We start from the raw sequence: 18,958 nt of genomic DNA on the forward strand, positions 1-18,958 counted from the left end.
CTTATGGTTTAAAATAGTTTAAAGGGGAACAGCTTTAAATAAGATAGTACCAGAACAGTCATATTTAGCTGAAATAAGCCTAAAATGAGTCATAATTCAATTAAGATTGTTTACCACACATTTTATTTTTCTACTCAAAGTGTGGGACAATCAAGGTGTATCATTTGTCAGTTACATACTGCTACAGGGAAAGAATGTAACTACATAGTGTAGCTACATATTGTAGGAAAAGAATGCTACAGAAGAAGTATGTAACCATTTAATAATGACAATATAACTTCTTGAATTTAGCTTTTAGACAAGAGATAATTTGAATTAACTGAATTGATAATTAGCTGCTGGGGAAGCAGCTTACTTAAGTGTGTCAGGATATGTGGTTTCATTCAGTTGCTTCCAAAAGCCAGACACACCCAAATATACTGATGTAAAGAACCTCTTGTTTTATTCTAGATTTTAAAGAGCCATCAGTACAATTTTCTAACTCCTTACTGCCTAACATATGGCAAACACCATACAGTCACATGACTTCCACTGTCAATTATGATAATCAGGGCATTACCACTGTAGAGGGAGAAAAAAATCCGGATTCCTGAGGTCTCTTCTCTTATTGGGATGAGAAACCCGTGGAAACCTCTGGCTCTTGTTCTTTGGTTAGGGTGATGCCAAATGAATCACAGTATAGATGGGTAAGGTTGTCCTGAAAAGTAGTGCTGTGTGAGAGATACTGGCTAAAGGGAGTTTCCTTGAGTTGCACAGCAGTCAGATCAAACCAGGGGAAAGGCCTGGGGTAGGGAAACAAATAGTGTTACTTTTTTTATGTCTGTTTAATACATCTGATTTTGCTGTTAAACATTTCCTTTAAAGAAAGTTCTCCTCCACTTGGAAATAGGTACTTCATTTTCTATATCAAACTAATTAAAATTCTTAGTTAAATTAAAAATTCATCTGAGTCTATTCAACACGTGGATTTAATTGTACTTATGAGTTTTCACACTTAGAATTCTCTAAGTGCATTTGGGGAGGAATTCATAATTAGAGAATGATTATGACAAATCAACATCCTTTTCAGTATATTTTCCTTGAATTTAGAAAGAAAATACATAAGAGGATCATGGACATTAGGAATGGAAGAGACCTCATTTCTTTTACAATATCCTCTTCAAAAAAAAAAAGATACCCTCTTCAACTGTATAGGGAAAGAAGTAGGAGTTAACATGCAAATAAAAATGGGGCAATGTTAAGTATTAGTCTATAGTGGAATTCAACTTAAAAAGCATTAAGACATAGGGTTTTATAGTATTAAAAAAATCAGGAGTAAGGCAAGGATATCTGCTCTCACCACACTTATTCCACATACCACTAGAAGTTGTAGCCAGTGCAATAACGCAAGAAAAGGAAATAAAAGGCACACAGATTGGAAAGGGAGAACTGAAACTGTTGCTATATATAGATAACATGATTGTCCATGTAGAAAATCCAAAGGAATCTAAAAAAAAAATCTCCTAGAACTAATAAACTAATTCAGCAAGGTCACAGGATATAAAATAAACATAAAATAAATTTTATTTATATATATTAGCAATGAACACTTGGGCAAAAAAAAAACCCTAAAAATGCAGTTCCTTTCACACACACAAAATAGAATACTTAGGTGTAAATCTAACAAAACATGTACAGGACTTGTATATTGAAAACTACGAAATGCTGATGAAATAAAGAAGATATAAATGGAGAGATATACTGTGTACATGGATGGGAAAATTTAACATTATAAAGATGTCAACTCTCCACAAATTGATCTATAGATGTAATAGTAAAACAAAAATTAGTGACAACACCAAATGCTGGTGAGGATGCAGAGAAACTGAATCATACATTGCTAATGATGTAAAAGGATATAATGACTTTGAAAAACAGTTTGGCAGTGTCTTAAAAAAATAAACATGCAACCAGTCATTGCACCCCTGAGCATTTGTCCCAGAGAAATTAAAACTTATGTTTACACAAAAACCTGTACATGAATGTTCAAAGCATCTTTATTCATAATAGCCAAAAACTGGAAACATCCTAGATGTCCTTCAACAGGTGAATGATTAAACAAACTATGGTACATACATGCCATGAAAACATAACTGCCATGAAAACTACTCAGCAATAAAAAAGGAATAAATTATTGATATACACAGCAACTTGGATGAATCTCCAGAGAATTATGCTAAATGAAAAAGGCCAATCCCCAAAGGTTGCATAATATATGATTCCTTTTATATAATATTATTGAAGTGACAAAATCATAGAAGTGGAGAACAGCTCAATGGTTGCCAAGTGGGGGAGGAAGGATCAAGATGAAGGATCCCTAGTTATAGAATTGTTCTGTATCTTGACTGTATCAGTGTCAATATCCTGGTCATGGTATTGTACTATAGTTTTACAATATCTGTGTATAGATATTGTACTATGGTTTGTTCCATTGGGGGAAACTGGATAAATGGGTACATGGGGTTTCTTTGTATTATTTCTTAATAACTGCATGTGAATCAAAATTATCTAAAAAGTTATTTTAAAAGGGAGGGATAGAATTAAAAAGTATAATCTACCAAGAAGATGTAAAAAGTACAGTAAAAGTAAAAGTACAGTAAAAAGAACTTAAGTTCATCAGATAATATGGCTTCAAACTTTATAAAACAAAGATTAGAAATATAAAGAGAATTTGAGAAACTACAATCATAGTAGAAATATTAATATGCCATGCCTCCCATTCTAACAGGTCATCTGATGAAAAAGACCATAGAGCAGCACTTTTCCAACTTTAATGGACATATCACTTGGGAGCTTGTAAAAAGGCAGATTCTGATTCCATACATCTGGGGTGGGGACCCATAATCTGCATTTCTAATCAAACTCCCAGATGATGGCATGGTTATCAGGCAGTTTGAGTGGCAAGGATATGCTGAAGAGGGGAAAAATAAAGTGAAAAAATATATTCTGAATGATAAGACCACCCCTCTCCCTACACACATGCAATTTTCTTTCCCCAAGTTGGGTCCCAAAGACTTAAAGATACCAGTATTCAGGGTTTCCCAAGGAAAAAGCTGATCAAACTACTCTGTAGTAAAGACCACAGTAGAAAACACCGAGTTTCCAAGCAACTTTTTAGTAACCAGGATCTTAAATATGAGCAGACAGGACTTCCTTGGTGGCACAGTGGTTAAGAATCTGCCTGCCAGTGCAGGGGACATGGGTTTGAGCCCTTATCTGGGGAGATCCCACATGCCACAGAGCAACTAAGCCCGTGCACCACAACTACTGAGCCTGTGCTCTAAAGCCCATGAGCCACAGCTACTAAACCCATGTACCTAGAGCCTGTGCTCCTCAACAAGAGAAGCCATTGCAATGAGAAGCCCTGCACCGCAACAGAGAGTAGCCCCCACTCGCCACAACTAGAGAAAGCCTGTGCACAGCAAAGAAGGCTCAACGCAACCAAAATAAATAAATAAATTTATTTTTAAAAAAATATGAGGGCTTCCCTGGTGGCGCAGTGGTTGAGAGTCCGCCTGCCGATGCAGGGGACACGGGTTCGTGCCCCGGTCTGGGAAGATCCCACATGCCGCAGAGCGGCTAGGCCCGTGAGCCATGGCTGCTGAGCCTGCGCGTCCGGAGCCTGTGCTCTGCAGGGGGAGAGGCCACAACAGTGAGAGGCCCGCCTACCGCAAAAAAAAAAAAAAAAAAAAAAAAAAAATATGAGCAGACAATCAAGGTTCTCCATATACTTGAAGAAAGCCTCTAAAATGAATGATAGAGACCAAAATAAATGGTCAAAAAAATCCTGAAGGAAAGACTCCGCAGAGAAGAAAAAACTCTTATCATTTACATTCTCAAAGGGATAAGAGATGGTATTGCATAGGGAAATGACAACAGGATGCTACATAAAAAAGGAATATTTAGAGACTAAAAAAATCTTTGAAAGTCAAAATATAGCAAAATGAAAATATGTTCTAAATATAATAGTAAAAACAGGATAGTTAAGGAAATCTCTCAGAAAGCAGAACAAAAAGGCAAAGATAATGAAAATAGGAGAGCTAAAGAAAATCAGAAGATCAGCCCAGGAGGTCCAACATTTGGCTAATAAAATATTCAGAAGAGAGAACAGAGAAAACAGAGGGAAGGGGAGGAAATTATCAAAGACATAATAGGAGAAAATTAGAGAACTTGACATGCAGATTGAGAAGGACCATTGAATGTTCTGTTTCTTTTATGGGTGGCAATTACATGGATATTTGCTTTACAATAATTCATTAAACTGTATAGTTATGAATTTATGGAATAGGTACTTTCCTGTGTACATATTTTACAATCTTTTTTTTTAAGTTAATGGAAAAAAGGGAGAGGCCCAACAACTGCCCAACACAGTGCATTAAAATACACCCACATCATGATGCATAATAAAATTTCAGGATGCTGAAGTCAACAGATACTATAAGCTTCCAGAGAGAAAAGGAACAGATTTCAGACCAAGCATGAATTGAAGAATTAGAAGGGCACTGTACCTCTCAACAGCAATTTAAAAGCTGAAAGATGATGGAGCAATGCCTTCAAAATTCTGAGGGAAAATTGTCTCTACCCTAGATTCTTTCTTTTTTTTTAAAAAAATCCTTTTTAGGGGCTTCCCTGGTGGAGCAGTGGTTGAGAGTCCGCCTGCCGATGCAGGGGACACGGGTTCGTGCCCTGGTCTGGGAAGATCCCACATGCCGCGGAGCGGCTGGGCCTGTGAGCCATGGCCGTTGAGCCTGCGCGTCCAGAGCCTGTGCTCCGCAACGGGAGAGGCCACGACAGTGAGAGGCCCACATACCGAAAAAAATAAATTAAAAAAAAAATCCTTTTTGTTGCAATGGTGAATTGTTTCATTAATTACTCTTTCTGATCTTTCATTGTTCATGTATAGGAATGCAAGGGATTTCTGTGCATTTATTTTGTATCCTGCAACTTTACCAAATTCATTGATTAGCTCTAGTAGTTTTCTGGTGGCATCTTTAGGATTCTCTATGTATAGTATCATGTCATCTACAAACAGTGACAGTTTTACTTCTTCTTTTCCAATTTGTATTCCTTTTATTTCTTTTTCTTCTGATTACCATGGCTAGGACTTCCAAAACTATGTTGAATAATAGTGGCAAGAGTGGACATCCTTGTTGCTTTGTATTTCTGTGTTGTCCATCGTAACTTCTCCTTTTTCATTGCTAATTTTATTGTTATGAGTCCTCTCCCTCTTCTTTTGATGAGTCTGGCTAAAGGTTTATCAATTTTATCTTCTCAAAGAACCAGCTTTCTGTTTTATTGATATTTGTTATTGTTTTCTTTGTTTCTATTTCATTTATTTCTGCTCTGATCTTTATGATTTCTTTCCTTCTACTAACTTTGGGTTTTTTCTTCTTTCTCTAGTTCCTTTAGGTGTAAGGTTAGATTGTTTATTTCAGATTTTTCATGTTTCTTGAGGTAGGCTAGTATTGCTATAAACTTCCCTCTTAGAACTGCTTTTGCTGCATCCCGTAGGTTTTGGATCATCATGTTTTCATTGTCATTTGTCTCTAGGTATTTTCTGATTTCCTATTTGATTTCTTCAGTGATCTCTTGGTTATTTAGTAACGTATTGTTTAGCCTTGATGTGTTTGTGTTTTTTACGTTTTTTTCCCTGTAATGGATTTCTAATCTCATAGCATTGTGGTGGGAAAAGATGCTTGATATGATTTCAGTTTTCTTAAATTTACTGAGGCTTGATTTGTGACCCAAGATGTGATCTATCCTGGAGAATGCTCTGTGTGCACTTGAGAAGAAAGTGTAATCTGTTGTTTTTGGATGGAATGTCCTATAAATATCAAGTCTATCTGGTCTATTGTGTCATTTAAAGCTTGTGTTTCCTTATTAATTTTCTGTTTGGATGATCTGTCCATTGGTGTAAGTGAGGTGTTAAAGTCCCCCACTATTATTGTGCTATTGTTGATTTCCACTTTTATAGATGTTAGCATTTGCCTTATGTATTGAGGTGCTCCTATGTTGGGTGCATATATATTTATAATTGTTATATCTTCTTCTCAGATTGATCCCTTGATCATTATGCAGTGTCCTTCCTTGTATCTTGTAACATTCTTTATTTTAAAGTCTATTTTATCTGATGAGTATTGCTACTCCAGCTTACTTTTTTTTTTTTTTTTTTTTGCGGTACACGGGCCTCGCACTGTTGTGGGCTCCCCTGTTGCGGAGCACAGGCTCCAGATGCGCAGGCTCAGTGGCCATGGCTCACGGGCCCAGCCGCTCCGTGGCATGTGGGATCTTCCCGGACCGGGGCACGAACCCGTGTCCCCTGCATCGGCAGGTGGACTCTCAACCACTGAGCCACCAGGGAAGCCCCCAGCTTTCTTTTGATTTCCATTTGCATGGAATATCTTTTTCCATCCCCTCACTTTCAGTCTGTATGTGTCTCTAGGTCTGAAGTGGGTCTCTTGTAGACAGCATATAGATGGGTCTTGTTTTTGTATCCATTCAGCAAGCCTGTGTCTTTTGGTTGGAGCATTTAATCCATTCACTTTAAGGTAATTACCGATATGTATGTTCCTATTACCATTTTCTTAATTGTTATGGGTTTGTTTTTGTAGGTCCTTTTCTTCCCTTGTGTTTCCCACTTAGAGAAGTTCCTTTAGCATTTGTTGTAGAGCTGGTTTGGTGGTGCTGAATTCTCTTAGCTTTTGCTTGTCTGTAAAGCTTTTGATTTCTCCTTCGAATCTGAATGAGATCCTTGCTGGGTACAGTAATCTTGTTTGTAGTTTCTTCCCTTTCATCACTTTAAATATATCGTACCACTCCCTTCTGGCTTGTAGAGTTCCTACTGAGAAATCAGCTGTTAACCTTATGGGAGGAGTTCCCTTGTATGTTATTTGTCATTTTTCCCTGTTGCTTTCAAAATTTTTTCTTTGTGTTTAATTTTTGTCAATTTGATTACTATGTGTCTCGGCACGTTTCTCCTTGGGTTTATCCTGCCTGGGACTCTCTGCGCTTTCTGAACTTGGGTGGCTATTTCCTTTCCCATGTTAGGGAAGTTTTCAACTATAATCTCTTCAAAGATTTTCTCGGGTCCTTTCTTTCTCTCTTCTCCTTCTGGGATCCCTATAATGCAAATGTTGTTGCGTTTAATGTTGTCCCAGAGGTCTATTAGGCTGTCTTCATTTCTTTTCATTCTTTTTTCTTTATTCTGTTCCGCAGCAGTGAATTCCACCATTCTGTCTTCCAGGTCACTTATCCATTCTTCTACCTCAGTTATTCTGCTATTGATTCCTTCTAGTGTAGTTTTCATTTCAGTTATTGTATTGTTCATCTCTGTTTGTTTGTTCTTTAATCATTCTAGGTCTTTGTTAAACATTTCTTGCATCTTCTCGATCTTTGACTCCATTCTTTTTCCGAAGTCCTGGATCATCTTCACTATCATTATTCTGAATACTTTTTCTGGAAGGTTGCCTATCTCCACTTTATTTAGTTGTTTTTCTGGGGTTTTATCTTGTTCCTTCATCTGGTACATAGTCCTCTGCCTTTTCATTTTGTCTATCTTTCTGTGAATGTGGTTTTCTTTCCACAGGCTGAAGGATTGTAGTTCTTGCTTCTGCTCTAACCTAGATTCTATACCTGGCTATGTTCTCAATAAAATATTAGGTTAGAATAAAAACATTTTCAGACATAGTTCCTAAAAATTACTTCCTATGCAGGCTTTTCTAAGGAATCTGCTGGAGAAGGACAGATTCCACCATAATGAAGAAGGAAATGAAGCCAGAGGAAGAGGGGTCCAGGAAAAGAGATCCAACATTAAGAGAGAGGCGAAGAGAATCCCAGGATAAGGGAGAAGGAAAATTCCCAAACTGACAGTGTACCACAGGTCATTGGTGATTAATTAGAACACAAAAGATAAGAGGGGGGTAAGATCAAGGATTACTTCCAGGTTCTGGCCTGAACAACTCTGCGAAGGAGCATGTAATGGCAACCTAAGTCCCCAAAGTGGAAAAGATCACCCAGGAACAAAGTGTAGAATGAAAAGAAAAGAAGGCCTAGGACAGAGCCTTGAAAACTCCCAGATTTAAGGATGGGGCAGAAGAGGAGCTGGCAAAGGAAGGATCGGAGGGACAGGAGGAAAATGAAGAGAATGTGAGGGTGTCATGAAAGCTAAGAGAAAAGATTGTTTCAAGAAGGCAGGCATGTTCAATAGCCAAGGAAGAAAAGGATTTAAAAGTGTCCAGTGAATTTAGTGACATGGAAGTCACTGGTAACAAGGGCAACCGTTTGTCCCTATTAGATTATTAAAGATTAAAAAGAATGATCTAATAGTTATCAAGCTATAGTGAAATGGCACTCTCATACACTATTGGTAGAAACATAAGTATCACTTTTTTGATAAGCAATTTAGGAATACCTATCAAACATAAACTATATATAACCTCTGACCCAGAAATTTTACTGGTAGAAGTGTGCAAAGTTTAAGGATGAAATGTTCAAAGCAGCCCTTTGTGCAAAATGTGGGGCAGAGGGAACTACACTGCCATCAAGAGGAAATAGGATGAATAAATGTAGCTAAAGAAATGTATCCAATGGATGCCTGCACAGTGCTCATAAATGAAATAGTTATGATTGTACTAACATAGAATGGTACCTATGATGTAGTAAGTATAATCCCCATGTTTCTAAAATGTATATATAGATACAGATATGCATATACATTATAATGACAATATAAATATACGTTTGTAAATGCATAGGTAGAAAGACAAAAATACAAAAACCATCAGAGGTAAAGTCTATGAAAAGGGATTTGGGGGGCAAAGGAGGGCTCTCACTTTTCCACTAGTTGGATTTTTTTTATAAGAATGTATTCATTTTATACATTTCTAAAGATAACATGAAAGGAAAAAGATAAAAAGCATCTGCTAAGAAAACAGTGTGGGAGAAGTTAGAATGGCCACTCATCTAATACTTTACCTTTTCCGAGACAGGTTCTTGGCATAGGCTTTGCTGACAAAATCTTGTGCTTGAAATTTTTGGAAAGACACTGTGTCTTTCTCACAGGCTTCAAAGTGCTTGGAGAGGAACAGTTCATTCAGAAGCTGCAGCACTTGTGAGTGGGGCATGTCCTTTGCTGTGCAGACATTTATGGCTGCATAGAACACTCCCTCCAACCACTTGATATTGAGGATTATTCCCCCTAAACATCAGTGAGAAAGGAAATACCAGTTAACACCACCAAAAAGGTTTGCAGGGAACCTAGGACAAACCCCAGATGGTGAACAGCCACCTTCTGTCCAAGACAGTTTGGTTATATGAACCTCAAGATAAGCGCTCTTCCTTTCCAGGCCAAGAGCCCTGTGTGTGCCCTTTGTAACACATCGCGTGTTGACCCTACCAGAGGAAGATATGTTAATGTAGGCATTGCTGATGACAAATGCATCTCTAGAAACCTCTAGAATGGTCCTTGCCAATAAGGCAAACTACAAGGTTACAGTAAGGAAAAGCCATTTAGTCCCAGACACTGCATCCTCTGGTTTAAATAGGCTCTCTCCTCTGGTTGTTTCCAATTCATCCTTAAAGGGTCCGATTAATCACACTTCTTAGCTTTCCCTAAAAAGGCTACTTTTTGCCACCAAAGCTGTTCCCATGTAAAACCTAAATAGCTGAGAATGTATCTAGCTTGTACTTACACACACACACACACACACACACACACACACACCCTCAGCACACATGCATGCACACACGCACACACACACACACTCAGGGATTTAATAAGATAGCAACAGGCCAAGAGGAAGGTAATTTTTTAAAGTGCCAAAAATATCGTGAGCCATTACCAGCAGGACTGTAGGGACAGGTAGCCTGAAGAATCACAGGGTCTTGGAGAGCAGCTGAGATTTCCTTATTGGCCCCCCAGATGCTGGCAAGATCTTCAACACACTGATACTGAGGCCGCAAGACATCGGTGTGGTTCAGTAGGAGTTTCAACCTGAAAGTAAAGCCACCAATGCAGGAAGTGCAGGGCCTGGACTGGAATAAAGCACCACGTGACCCACTGAGTTTACATCCAGCCCCAACAACGTAGTCCCCTGCACAGCACTGCTCACAGGCAAATGCAGGTGTGGGTTGGCACTGGGGCACAACATCTTAGATGGATTGTTCACCCATCCACTTAACACTTATTCAGTGTCACCACGAGCCAGGCACTGAGCTAGACACTCGAGGTACAAAAATAATATCTGACACATGCTCCAGATCAATTTTCATGCTGTTGAGTGGTGTACAAGGGGAACACTAATCAGCTTCAAGTAGTTGGAAGTAATGCTCTACTGCAGTTCTAAACATTTGCACATCAAAGAAAAGGTCCCACCCACAAGTGCTGGAAAAGCAGGGAAGACACAATTTCAAAGGCTGGCTGGTCCTTCTGCCAATGAAGCTGCTTCCACCTTATAACTGGGAATGAGCAACTCCAAGAGGTAGGGGCCAGGGTGGAGATGAGGAGACACAGCAGTCCTGCCAATCCTGTGCTCACCCTAACAAGATACCTGGGTAGTGGGACGGCAGCTACAAAGCTGTACACAATGCAGGCTTTTCCAAGGCTGGTTTGAATTTCTACACAGATATTAGACAGCTGAGATGGCAGGCAGCAGAGGAATATCACGTTGGCCCACTCCACCAGAGAAGAGTTATGGTAAAAGCACTGGATTCCCAGTTTCTTGAATTCATCTGGGAGGGAATAAAGGAAGTCAGAAAGATCACAGTACAAAGAACTTTGAACTCAACATCAACTGTGGGGAGAGGATGACAATTAGTTTATCTCAAGTCTTGTCACCACATTAATCAGAAGAGATTCTCTCATGCCTTCTAAAAGCCACGCAGCAAAGCCCTGACCCCATGACTATGGCAGCAGGTGCCACTGCAGCAGTGCTTGAGATTGTCAGATAATTCATCCTTATCTTATGTTTTAGACCAAATGCTAGAATTTTTCAGAGTTTCTTCTTTTAGGAAGAAAAAAAGTCTGAATGAAGCCTTCTCCAATTTACAGAATTCATCGTGTACCAGATAATGTACAAAGTACATATATTATCTAAGGGAATCTCATAAGGACCTTATGAGACAGAGGCTAGTATTATTCCTATATTATAGATGTGGAAACTGAGGCTTCAAGAATTCTGTGACTGGGCCGAAGTTAAACAGCTTAACTGGCTTGAAATGGTGGGAAAGACTGAGAGAGTGGAAGAGTATAGGTCAGAGGATGGGAGGAATTTGGAAAAATATGCTTACAGTTTCAGTAAAGTATACACAATTTAATGTCAATAAGATATTTATAAATGTAGAAAGAAATGTGATAACTCATGTAGTTGCTAAAAATACTTCTTGGTAGTTAATCATTTAATTGTACTTATTGTGATCTGGATCCTCAAAAGTAAAAATGTGAACTCACATATGGTAGTGTTTTAAGTGTTATCAGAGGACAGGATGTTAGACATTGCAGAGGTCAGTTCTTCTCTTAACCACCACAAGTATGTGATAAAGTTGATGCTGAGGTTATCTGGGTACTCAGGTACTTCCAGGTAGGAAGATACACAGGACAAAGAAGAACTTTAGAAAACATGCACATCCACTCTTCTTCTATATGTGGTTCTCAAAAGTGCACAGAAGCTGATGCTGAGCATTTTGAATTCTTGCTTCCTTAATACAACATACAGTGATATTCTATAACTGTAATTTTATTATTAATAAACATATTGCTTCCCAGAAGGATATATGCATTTTATTGAAATGTCATATATACTGGTCCTGTTGATGAGATTTAAGAAATCTGCCTTGAGGGGTTAAGATTTTTTTAGTTTCCTTAATATAGAAGGAACATTTACAAATCAAGAAAAATCATACAGGCATCCCAACAGAAAAATTGAAAAAAGAACTCAAAAATGATGAAATAGCAATAAGCCTATAAAAAATTTTACTTCTTCTAGTGGTCAGTGAAAGACATATTAAAATAAGAAAAATTGTAAAGCCATATTAAAATGGTGATTAAAAAGAAAAGATTCCCAGAATTGACAAGTGTGTAGTAAAATGGGTATTCTTACACACTGTTGATGAAAGTTTATACCTGAACAACATCCTTTGTAGGTCAGTTTGAAAAAATATATTAGAAGTTTCTTTAAAAATTAAATATACCTACCATATGACCCAGCCACCCCATTCCCAAGTGTTTACTCAAGAAAAATTAAAGCATTTCTCCACACCAATATTTGTACACAAATGTTCATAATAGCTTTATTTGTAATAGCCCCAAACTGGAAACAACCTGAATGTCCATCAACAGAGGAGTGAATATATGAACTATGGAATATCCATGCAATAAAACACTACTCAGAAATAAAAAGAATATCAATACATGAAACAACATGGATATATCTCAAAATAATTATGCAGAGTGAAAGAATTCAGACCATTGCAGGGAGGGATAAATTAGGAATTTGGGAGTAATATATATACACTACTATATATAAAATAAACAATAAGGACCTACTGCATAGCACAGGGAACTATACTCAATATTTTGAAAAAACCTATATGGGAAAAGAATCTGAAAAGGAATATATGTATATAGAATATATTCTGTATAATATATTCTATAACTGAATCACTTTGCTGTACATTTGAAACTAACACAACATTATAAATCAACTATACTTCAATTAAAAAATTAATTATAAAAAGAATTCAGACCAAAGAAAAAGTACAAACTGTATGACTCCATTTATACAAAATTCTACAAAATGCAAACTAATCGGTAGTGACAGAAATCAGATCAGTGGGGATTTCCCTGGTGGTGCAGTGGTTGGGAGTCCACCTGCCAATGCAGGGGACACGGGTTTGAGCCCTAGTCTGGGAAGATCCCACATGCTGTGGAGCAACTAAGCCCATGCGCCACAACTACTGAGCCTGTACTCTAGAGCCTGCAAGCCGTAATTACTGAAGCCTGCACGCCTAGAGCCTGTGCTCCGCAACAAGAGAAGCCAATGCAATGAGAAGCCCGCGCACCACAACGAAGAGTAGCCCCCACTCCCTGCAACTAGGGAAAGCCCGTGTGCAGCAACGAAGACCCAACGCAGCTAAAAATAAAATAAATAAACAATTAATTAAAAAAAAAAGAAAGCAGATCAGTGGTTTCCTGAGTGGGTTCTGCAGGGAGGTAGAGAGATTCATTACCTTGATTACGTTGATGGTTTCACAGGAGCATACATGTGTCACAAAACATAAAACTGTACACTTTTACTTTTTAAATTTATTTTAAAAATATTTATTTACTTACTTACTTAGGCTGCGCTGGGTCCTTAGTTGCGGCACGCAGGATCTTTCAGTTGCGGCATGCAGGCTTCTTAGTTGCAGCACACGGACTTCTTAATTGTGGCATGCATGTGGGATGTAGTTCCCAGACCAGGGATTGAACCCAGGACCCCTGCATTGGGAGCTAAATCTTACCCACTGGACCACCACGGAAGTCCCTGTACACTATTTTTTTAAATTATTTATTTATTTATTTATTTTACTATTATTTTTTTTTTTGGCTGCATTGGGTCTTAGTTGCAGCATGTGGGATCTTGGTTGAGGCATGCAGGATCTTTTTCTCGTTGCCGTGTGCGGGCTCTTCATTGCGGTGCTCGGGCTTCTCTCTTGTTGTGGCTGTGGATTTTCTCTCTCTAGTTGTGGCACGCGGACTCCAGAGCATATGGGGTCTGTACTTTGCGGCTTGCGAGCTCTCTTGTTGAGGCGCGTGAGCTCAGCAGCTGTGGCACCCGGGCTTAGTTGCCCCACAGCATGTGGGATCTTAGTTCCCTGACCAGGGATTGAACCCGCGTCCCCTGCTTTGGAAGGCGGATTCTTTACCACTGGACCACCGGGGAAGTCCCCGTGTACACTTTTAAAATGTGCAGTTTAGGACTTCCCCAGTGGTCCAGTGGTTAAGACTCCACACTTCAATGCAAGGGGCACGGGTTCGATCCCTGGTTGGGGAACTAAGATCCCACATGCCTTGTAGCCTGGCCAAGAAATTTTTTTTTAATGCGCAGTTTATTATATACAAAGTATATCTTAATAAAGCTGTACCTGTACTTTGACCTAGTTAATTTTGTTTTTTAAATTATGTACAAGGAAGTCCTACTAAATAAGGCATAGTTATATAAATTATCATACAGTCATACTTAGGAATACTATACAACCTTAAAATCATGAGTTTGAAGACTGTCAAATAATATGAGAATAGGCTCATTATACATTAAGTGAAAAAAGCAGGATACAAAAAGCTTTGTAGAGTGTTAATTACTGATATAATCTGATATAATGAGAGGAAAAAATGGGAAAGAAATGATAACCCTGCTAGGAGAATTATAGGTGGTTATTATTTACTTCCCTATAGAGTAGTTTTCTAAATTTTCTATAACATTCATATATTACTTTACATTAAAAAAATTTTAAGTATAATTTACATACAATGCGACACACAGATCTGAAGTAAATAGTTTGATCAACTTTGACAAATTCATCACCTATGTAACTCACACCTCTCTCAAGATACAGAATATTTCCAACTCCCCAGAAAGTTCCCTTGGGCCTCTTCTCAGTCTCCCCAGAAGCAACCACTGTTCTGATTTCTATCACCATAAGTTAATAAATGGAATCATTATAAAACTTTCAAAAAATTTTTCAGTAAATGTTATTTTAAAAAAATAAGGCCAAATATTTGGAACTGGTAAACACCACTCAGACCCTAACTGGTCCAGTTAGAAAATCTGAATTCCGTTTGGAAAGCTTCTCTATATCAAAGACCCAGAAAGATATCTCGCCACCAAGGGCACAGGGAGGAGAGACGGATATAAATATTTAGGTGGAGAAGAAAGTTGCTTTAAGGAGCAAGTTAAAAAACCATCTTTCTGGGCTTCCCTGGTGGCGCAGTGGTTGAGAGTCCGCCTGCCGATGCAGGGGACATGGGTTTGTGCCCCGGTCCGGGAAGATCCCACATGCCGCGGAGTGGCTGGGCCCATGAGCCGTGGCCGCTGAGCCTGCGCATCTGGAGCCTGTGGTCCGCAACGGGAGAGGCCACAACAGTGAGAGGCCCGCGTACCGCAAAACAAAACAAAACAAAACAAAACAAAAAAAACCCCATCTTTCTGGCTTTTCTCAGGGCCAGCAAGCTGAGAACTCGGCATGCTATATGCGAGGATTCCTCTTTTGAGGGACCCTTTCAAAATGGCCTCGTCACCACCTAGAGAGCATACCCAAGCCCCCCTTCTACCGTGCAGTGCTCCTCACCCAGGGTCTCTGGCCTCCGAGTGGAGATCCTCAGGCTGTCAGGTGGGATGGGGACAAGCTGAAGCAGTGTATGAGCCAGCTGCTTCCCAAGGTGGCCACCTCCAATGATGCCCACCTTTAACGCATCGTCATCAGGAGTGTCTTCACGCAATCCAGTCAAGCGACATCTAGAAGTTTGCTTCTCCTGTAATGATTTTCTGGAGAACGATTCTCTGGAGAATGAACACAGACACACACCCAAGTAAACACAGACCCTTAGTCCTTCTTGACTGTCAACCTCTGACGTTCTCTGGTTTGACTTCCTCACATGCAGCCTGCTGTGACACCTTAAGTACTTCAGAGAGAAGAATTCCAATTATGTCCCACTGATCCAGCTTCACTGATGGAATGAAATGTTCCTCCTGAGTGAATTTTCCAAGAAGTAAAGCATACCTCTTTCAAAGGATCAGAACTTGTTTAAAACATTCTTAAGTGAACATTTTTGGGGTTATATGTATCGTGCATTTCCCTGCCTTCTTAAACACAAGGTCTGACTACTTAACCATTTCTTTGACTCAGGACCATCACTGTGAACAGCCTAATTACAATTACACCTTATCCTGGAACATGGGGAGCCAGTTCCTTCATTGTTTCCTGTGCAGACAGCTGTCAATTTCCATCTCCATCAGGATGAGTGCACCCCTCTCCTACTATACACCTCCTCTTTCTAGTTTGCTATTTCAGTTCTGCACAAACCCAGGAAACCATGTAACTTAGCTTTTTTCCAAACGTAATGATTTATAAAAGTAAATGGTTTATAAGGGAAAACAGACCTAAGAAACTGAGGATTAAGGATCTGAGGCCACTCTTTCTGGAGGTTCACTTGACCCAAGATGAACAAAGTCTGACCTCTGAATAGATAAGGCATTTTTTATGTTGTTATATGGCAATCTTACATTTGTTCTGTATTTCTGTGAAAATTGGAGTCTTAAAGCTCTGGAGTTTCGGTGTAAGCATCACAAGCCCCATTCTATTTAAGGCTTCTCTTTTGGTTAAAAGGAGAGCATTTTCTCTCTGTGCCTGATCCTTCCAAATAGAAGATGCCTCCTGGCAGTTTCCCATATTGGTTTCTCATCACTCATCTTGGAGGCAGCCAATAGGTTTACGCATCCTTATCAGTCAGCCAGTCAGCAAACTTCTTGAGTAGTCTGCCTCCTCGGGTATGTGCTGTATCTATAACATGTTTAATTCAGATCTGGTCCCACCATCTAGGAATTAATCTAATTTTAGAGAAAAGTAAACTGAGAAGCAGACTGAGGGGTTGGGGGGTGGGGACAAATGCTCCAGGAGTGACCTAGAATTACAGAATCCAGGAGCCTAGTCCTAGGTACTTGGCTCTCACACACCTCCTATTTAAGCGTCAGAAGACAGGACTGGACTGAGAGCTTCTTTGAAAATCAGTATTCCTGGTTTCAGGCAAGTCATCTGGCCGTAAGGACCCCCAAATTTCCAGGAAGCTTTCTTGTGAGGAAGCATTCCACTGTTAGCTCAGCCCCAAAAGAAAAAAATGACCCCATTTTCAGCCAATAGCCATGGAATGGCTAGTGATTAGTAGCTGTGGCAGACAAGCTGGTCATCCTGATGAGGGAGTGAATGATAGGATGGATGGATGAACGAATGAATGAATGGATTATTTAATGTCTACTCACCGAAAGGAAATCACCACTAATCTGTGCTTTATTACATAAACACAGCCAAGGGAGCCTGGTGTGCGTTTCCCTGGTGCTTTCAGACCAGCAGTACTCGAGTGTGGGCTGGAAAAGGTAGGAGGACACTCCCCCTGCCAAAGTTATTCTCCAATATAAAAAGTTTAAGTCATCTGGATTCTCTGCAGTGAGACTCTTCTCCATCTGCCTGACCTTGGAGACCCAGCTTACCTCAAATTATGGAGTAGCTTGCAGAAGAAGGTTGCGTGGGCACAGGCCTTGGTCATCAGCCCATGAGAACGGCCCAGCAAATACAGCCAGCTGTGGTCTTCCTCTTGAATCCCATACTCAAACTGCAGTGTCTCAAGGTCCTCTAGCATGTCCATCTCCAAACCAGCATTTCCTGCAACAACAGACACCAATCAACTCAGCTCCTTGTCCGGGAAGAAGAAGGAGTCTACGCAGGAGGGTGTGTGTGCCCAAGTCTCAGGGTCTCCTGACGGTGGCTTCAGCACCTCTCCTCCCGGTTATGAACTGGCAGCTCTCATCCGCTTCTCTGAGTGTGAGTCCTGGAGAATTCCTAAGCACTGACTACCCGTGAGTCAGGAATACTGAATTCATGAAAAACCTGGACAAAATCCATATAGGTTCCAGGCACAGTTTTCAGCAGATGCATTTACATTAACAATGTGTTTCACAGGCACTCTTCTCCCTTCCATTCTCTCCTAGGTTTTAGAAATAGGACTGAACACTTAGACCACACTTCACAGAAATTCTCCCCTTTCACTAAACTCTGTGTTCCCCACAGGGTGGAAAAGAACCCAAACTAAATATCACGGTCCTTCGTCTAAGGCCGGGACATCTAGATTTTAGAAAATGAAGCCAGAGAGGTATAAGCCCAGCCACATGTATCTCTCACCAACCAAACGGAGGAGAAGATAGTTCTGCTCCTCAGTGGTTCTGGTCCTGGAGGGTAAGAACTACATTTTCAGGGAGAATTACCCAAGAACGTTGTCATTATGACTCCTTAGCTACCAGATTACTTCAGTCTTGGAGCCTTAAAGGGGCCAGCCCCACTTAGAGGTTTTCCAGACCTGCAACATGAGGGCAAGAATTCCTTCACTACTTCTTGGAGTACTACACCAGGGCAGTATGGGATCCCCCTTTTCCCAACAGAAGTTTCTAGACTTCTAGGTTTGTTGGTTTTTTTTTTTTTGCAGACTGCAATATCATACAGATCTTAGCACTACTCATCGAGTTATTTTTCAAACCCCTTCTTTTTGTGTTCAAAAAATTAATGAATAAATAAAATAAACAAAATAGATAAATTCTAGGGATCTAATGTACATCATGGTGACTATAGGTAAGAATACTGTATTGTCTACTTGAAATTTGCCAAGAGTAGATCTTAAGTGTTCTCACCACACACACAAAAAAGGTAACTGTGAGGTGATGGACACGTTAATTAACGTGACTGTGGTACTAGTTTCACAGTGTATATCAAATCATTATATTGTTATCACTTAAACATATACAAGGGCTTCCCTGGTGGCGCAGTGGTTGAGAGTCCGCCTGCCGATGCAGGGGACACGGGTTCGTGCCCCGGTCTGGGAAGATCCCACATGCCGCAGAGCGGCTAGGCCCGTGGGCCATGGCTGCTGAGCCTGCGCGTCCGGAGCCTGTGCTCTGCAAGGGGAGAGGCCACAACAGTGAGAGGCCCGTCTACCGCAAAAAAAAAAAAAACAAAAAACAAAAAAACAGTATTTATTTGTCAATTATACCTCAATAAAGCTGGGGAAAATAATATTCAAAACTCTATTTTATAGCAATCTATTTTATAGCAATGGCAAAATTGAGATCAGAATTCAAAACTGTTCCTCTCTAACCTTTTTAAATTAAAAAAATTTTTT

At 39.8% G+C, this 18,958-nt stretch overlaps 1 protein-coding gene across 3 annotated transcripts; it reads right to left on the reverse strand.

The window, feature by feature from the left end:
• Positions 1–369: 369 nt before the first annotated feature.
• NOXRED1 (NADP dependent oxidoreductase domain containing 1) lies at positions 370–18,168 on the reverse strand. 3 transcript variants are annotated; one of them, XM_081230300.1, is made up of 7 exons: positions 17,972–18,168; positions 17,280–17,451; positions 15,364–15,575; positions 10,587–10,767; positions 9,879–10,030; positions 9,013–9,235; positions 370–782 (listed from the first exon to the last, which is right to left on the reverse strand). In XM_081230300.1, exons 2-7 carry the CDS (start codon positions 17,432–17,434, stop codon positions 605–607), a joined length of 1,101 nt encoding a protein of 366 aa, XP_081086426.1. In that variant the 5' UTR covers positions 17,435–17,451; positions 17,972–18,168; the 3' UTR covers positions 370–604. The 3 variants fall into 3 exon arrangements, with proteins under 3 accessions (XP_081086426.1, XP_081086425.1, XP_081086424.1); XM_081230299.1 differs by having other exon boundaries at positions 17,968–18,168; XM_081230298.1 differs by lacking the exon at positions 17,972–18,168 and having other exon boundaries at positions 17,280–17,588.
• Positions 18,169–18,958: the final 790 nt, after the last annotated feature.

This window comes from Mesoplodon bidens (genome assembly GCF_964165515.1).
Source record: "Mesoplodon bidens genome assembly, chromosome: 3".
Lineage (NCBI taxonomy): Eukaryota > Metazoa > Chordata > Mammalia > Artiodactyla > Ziphiidae > Mesoplodon > Mesoplodon bidens.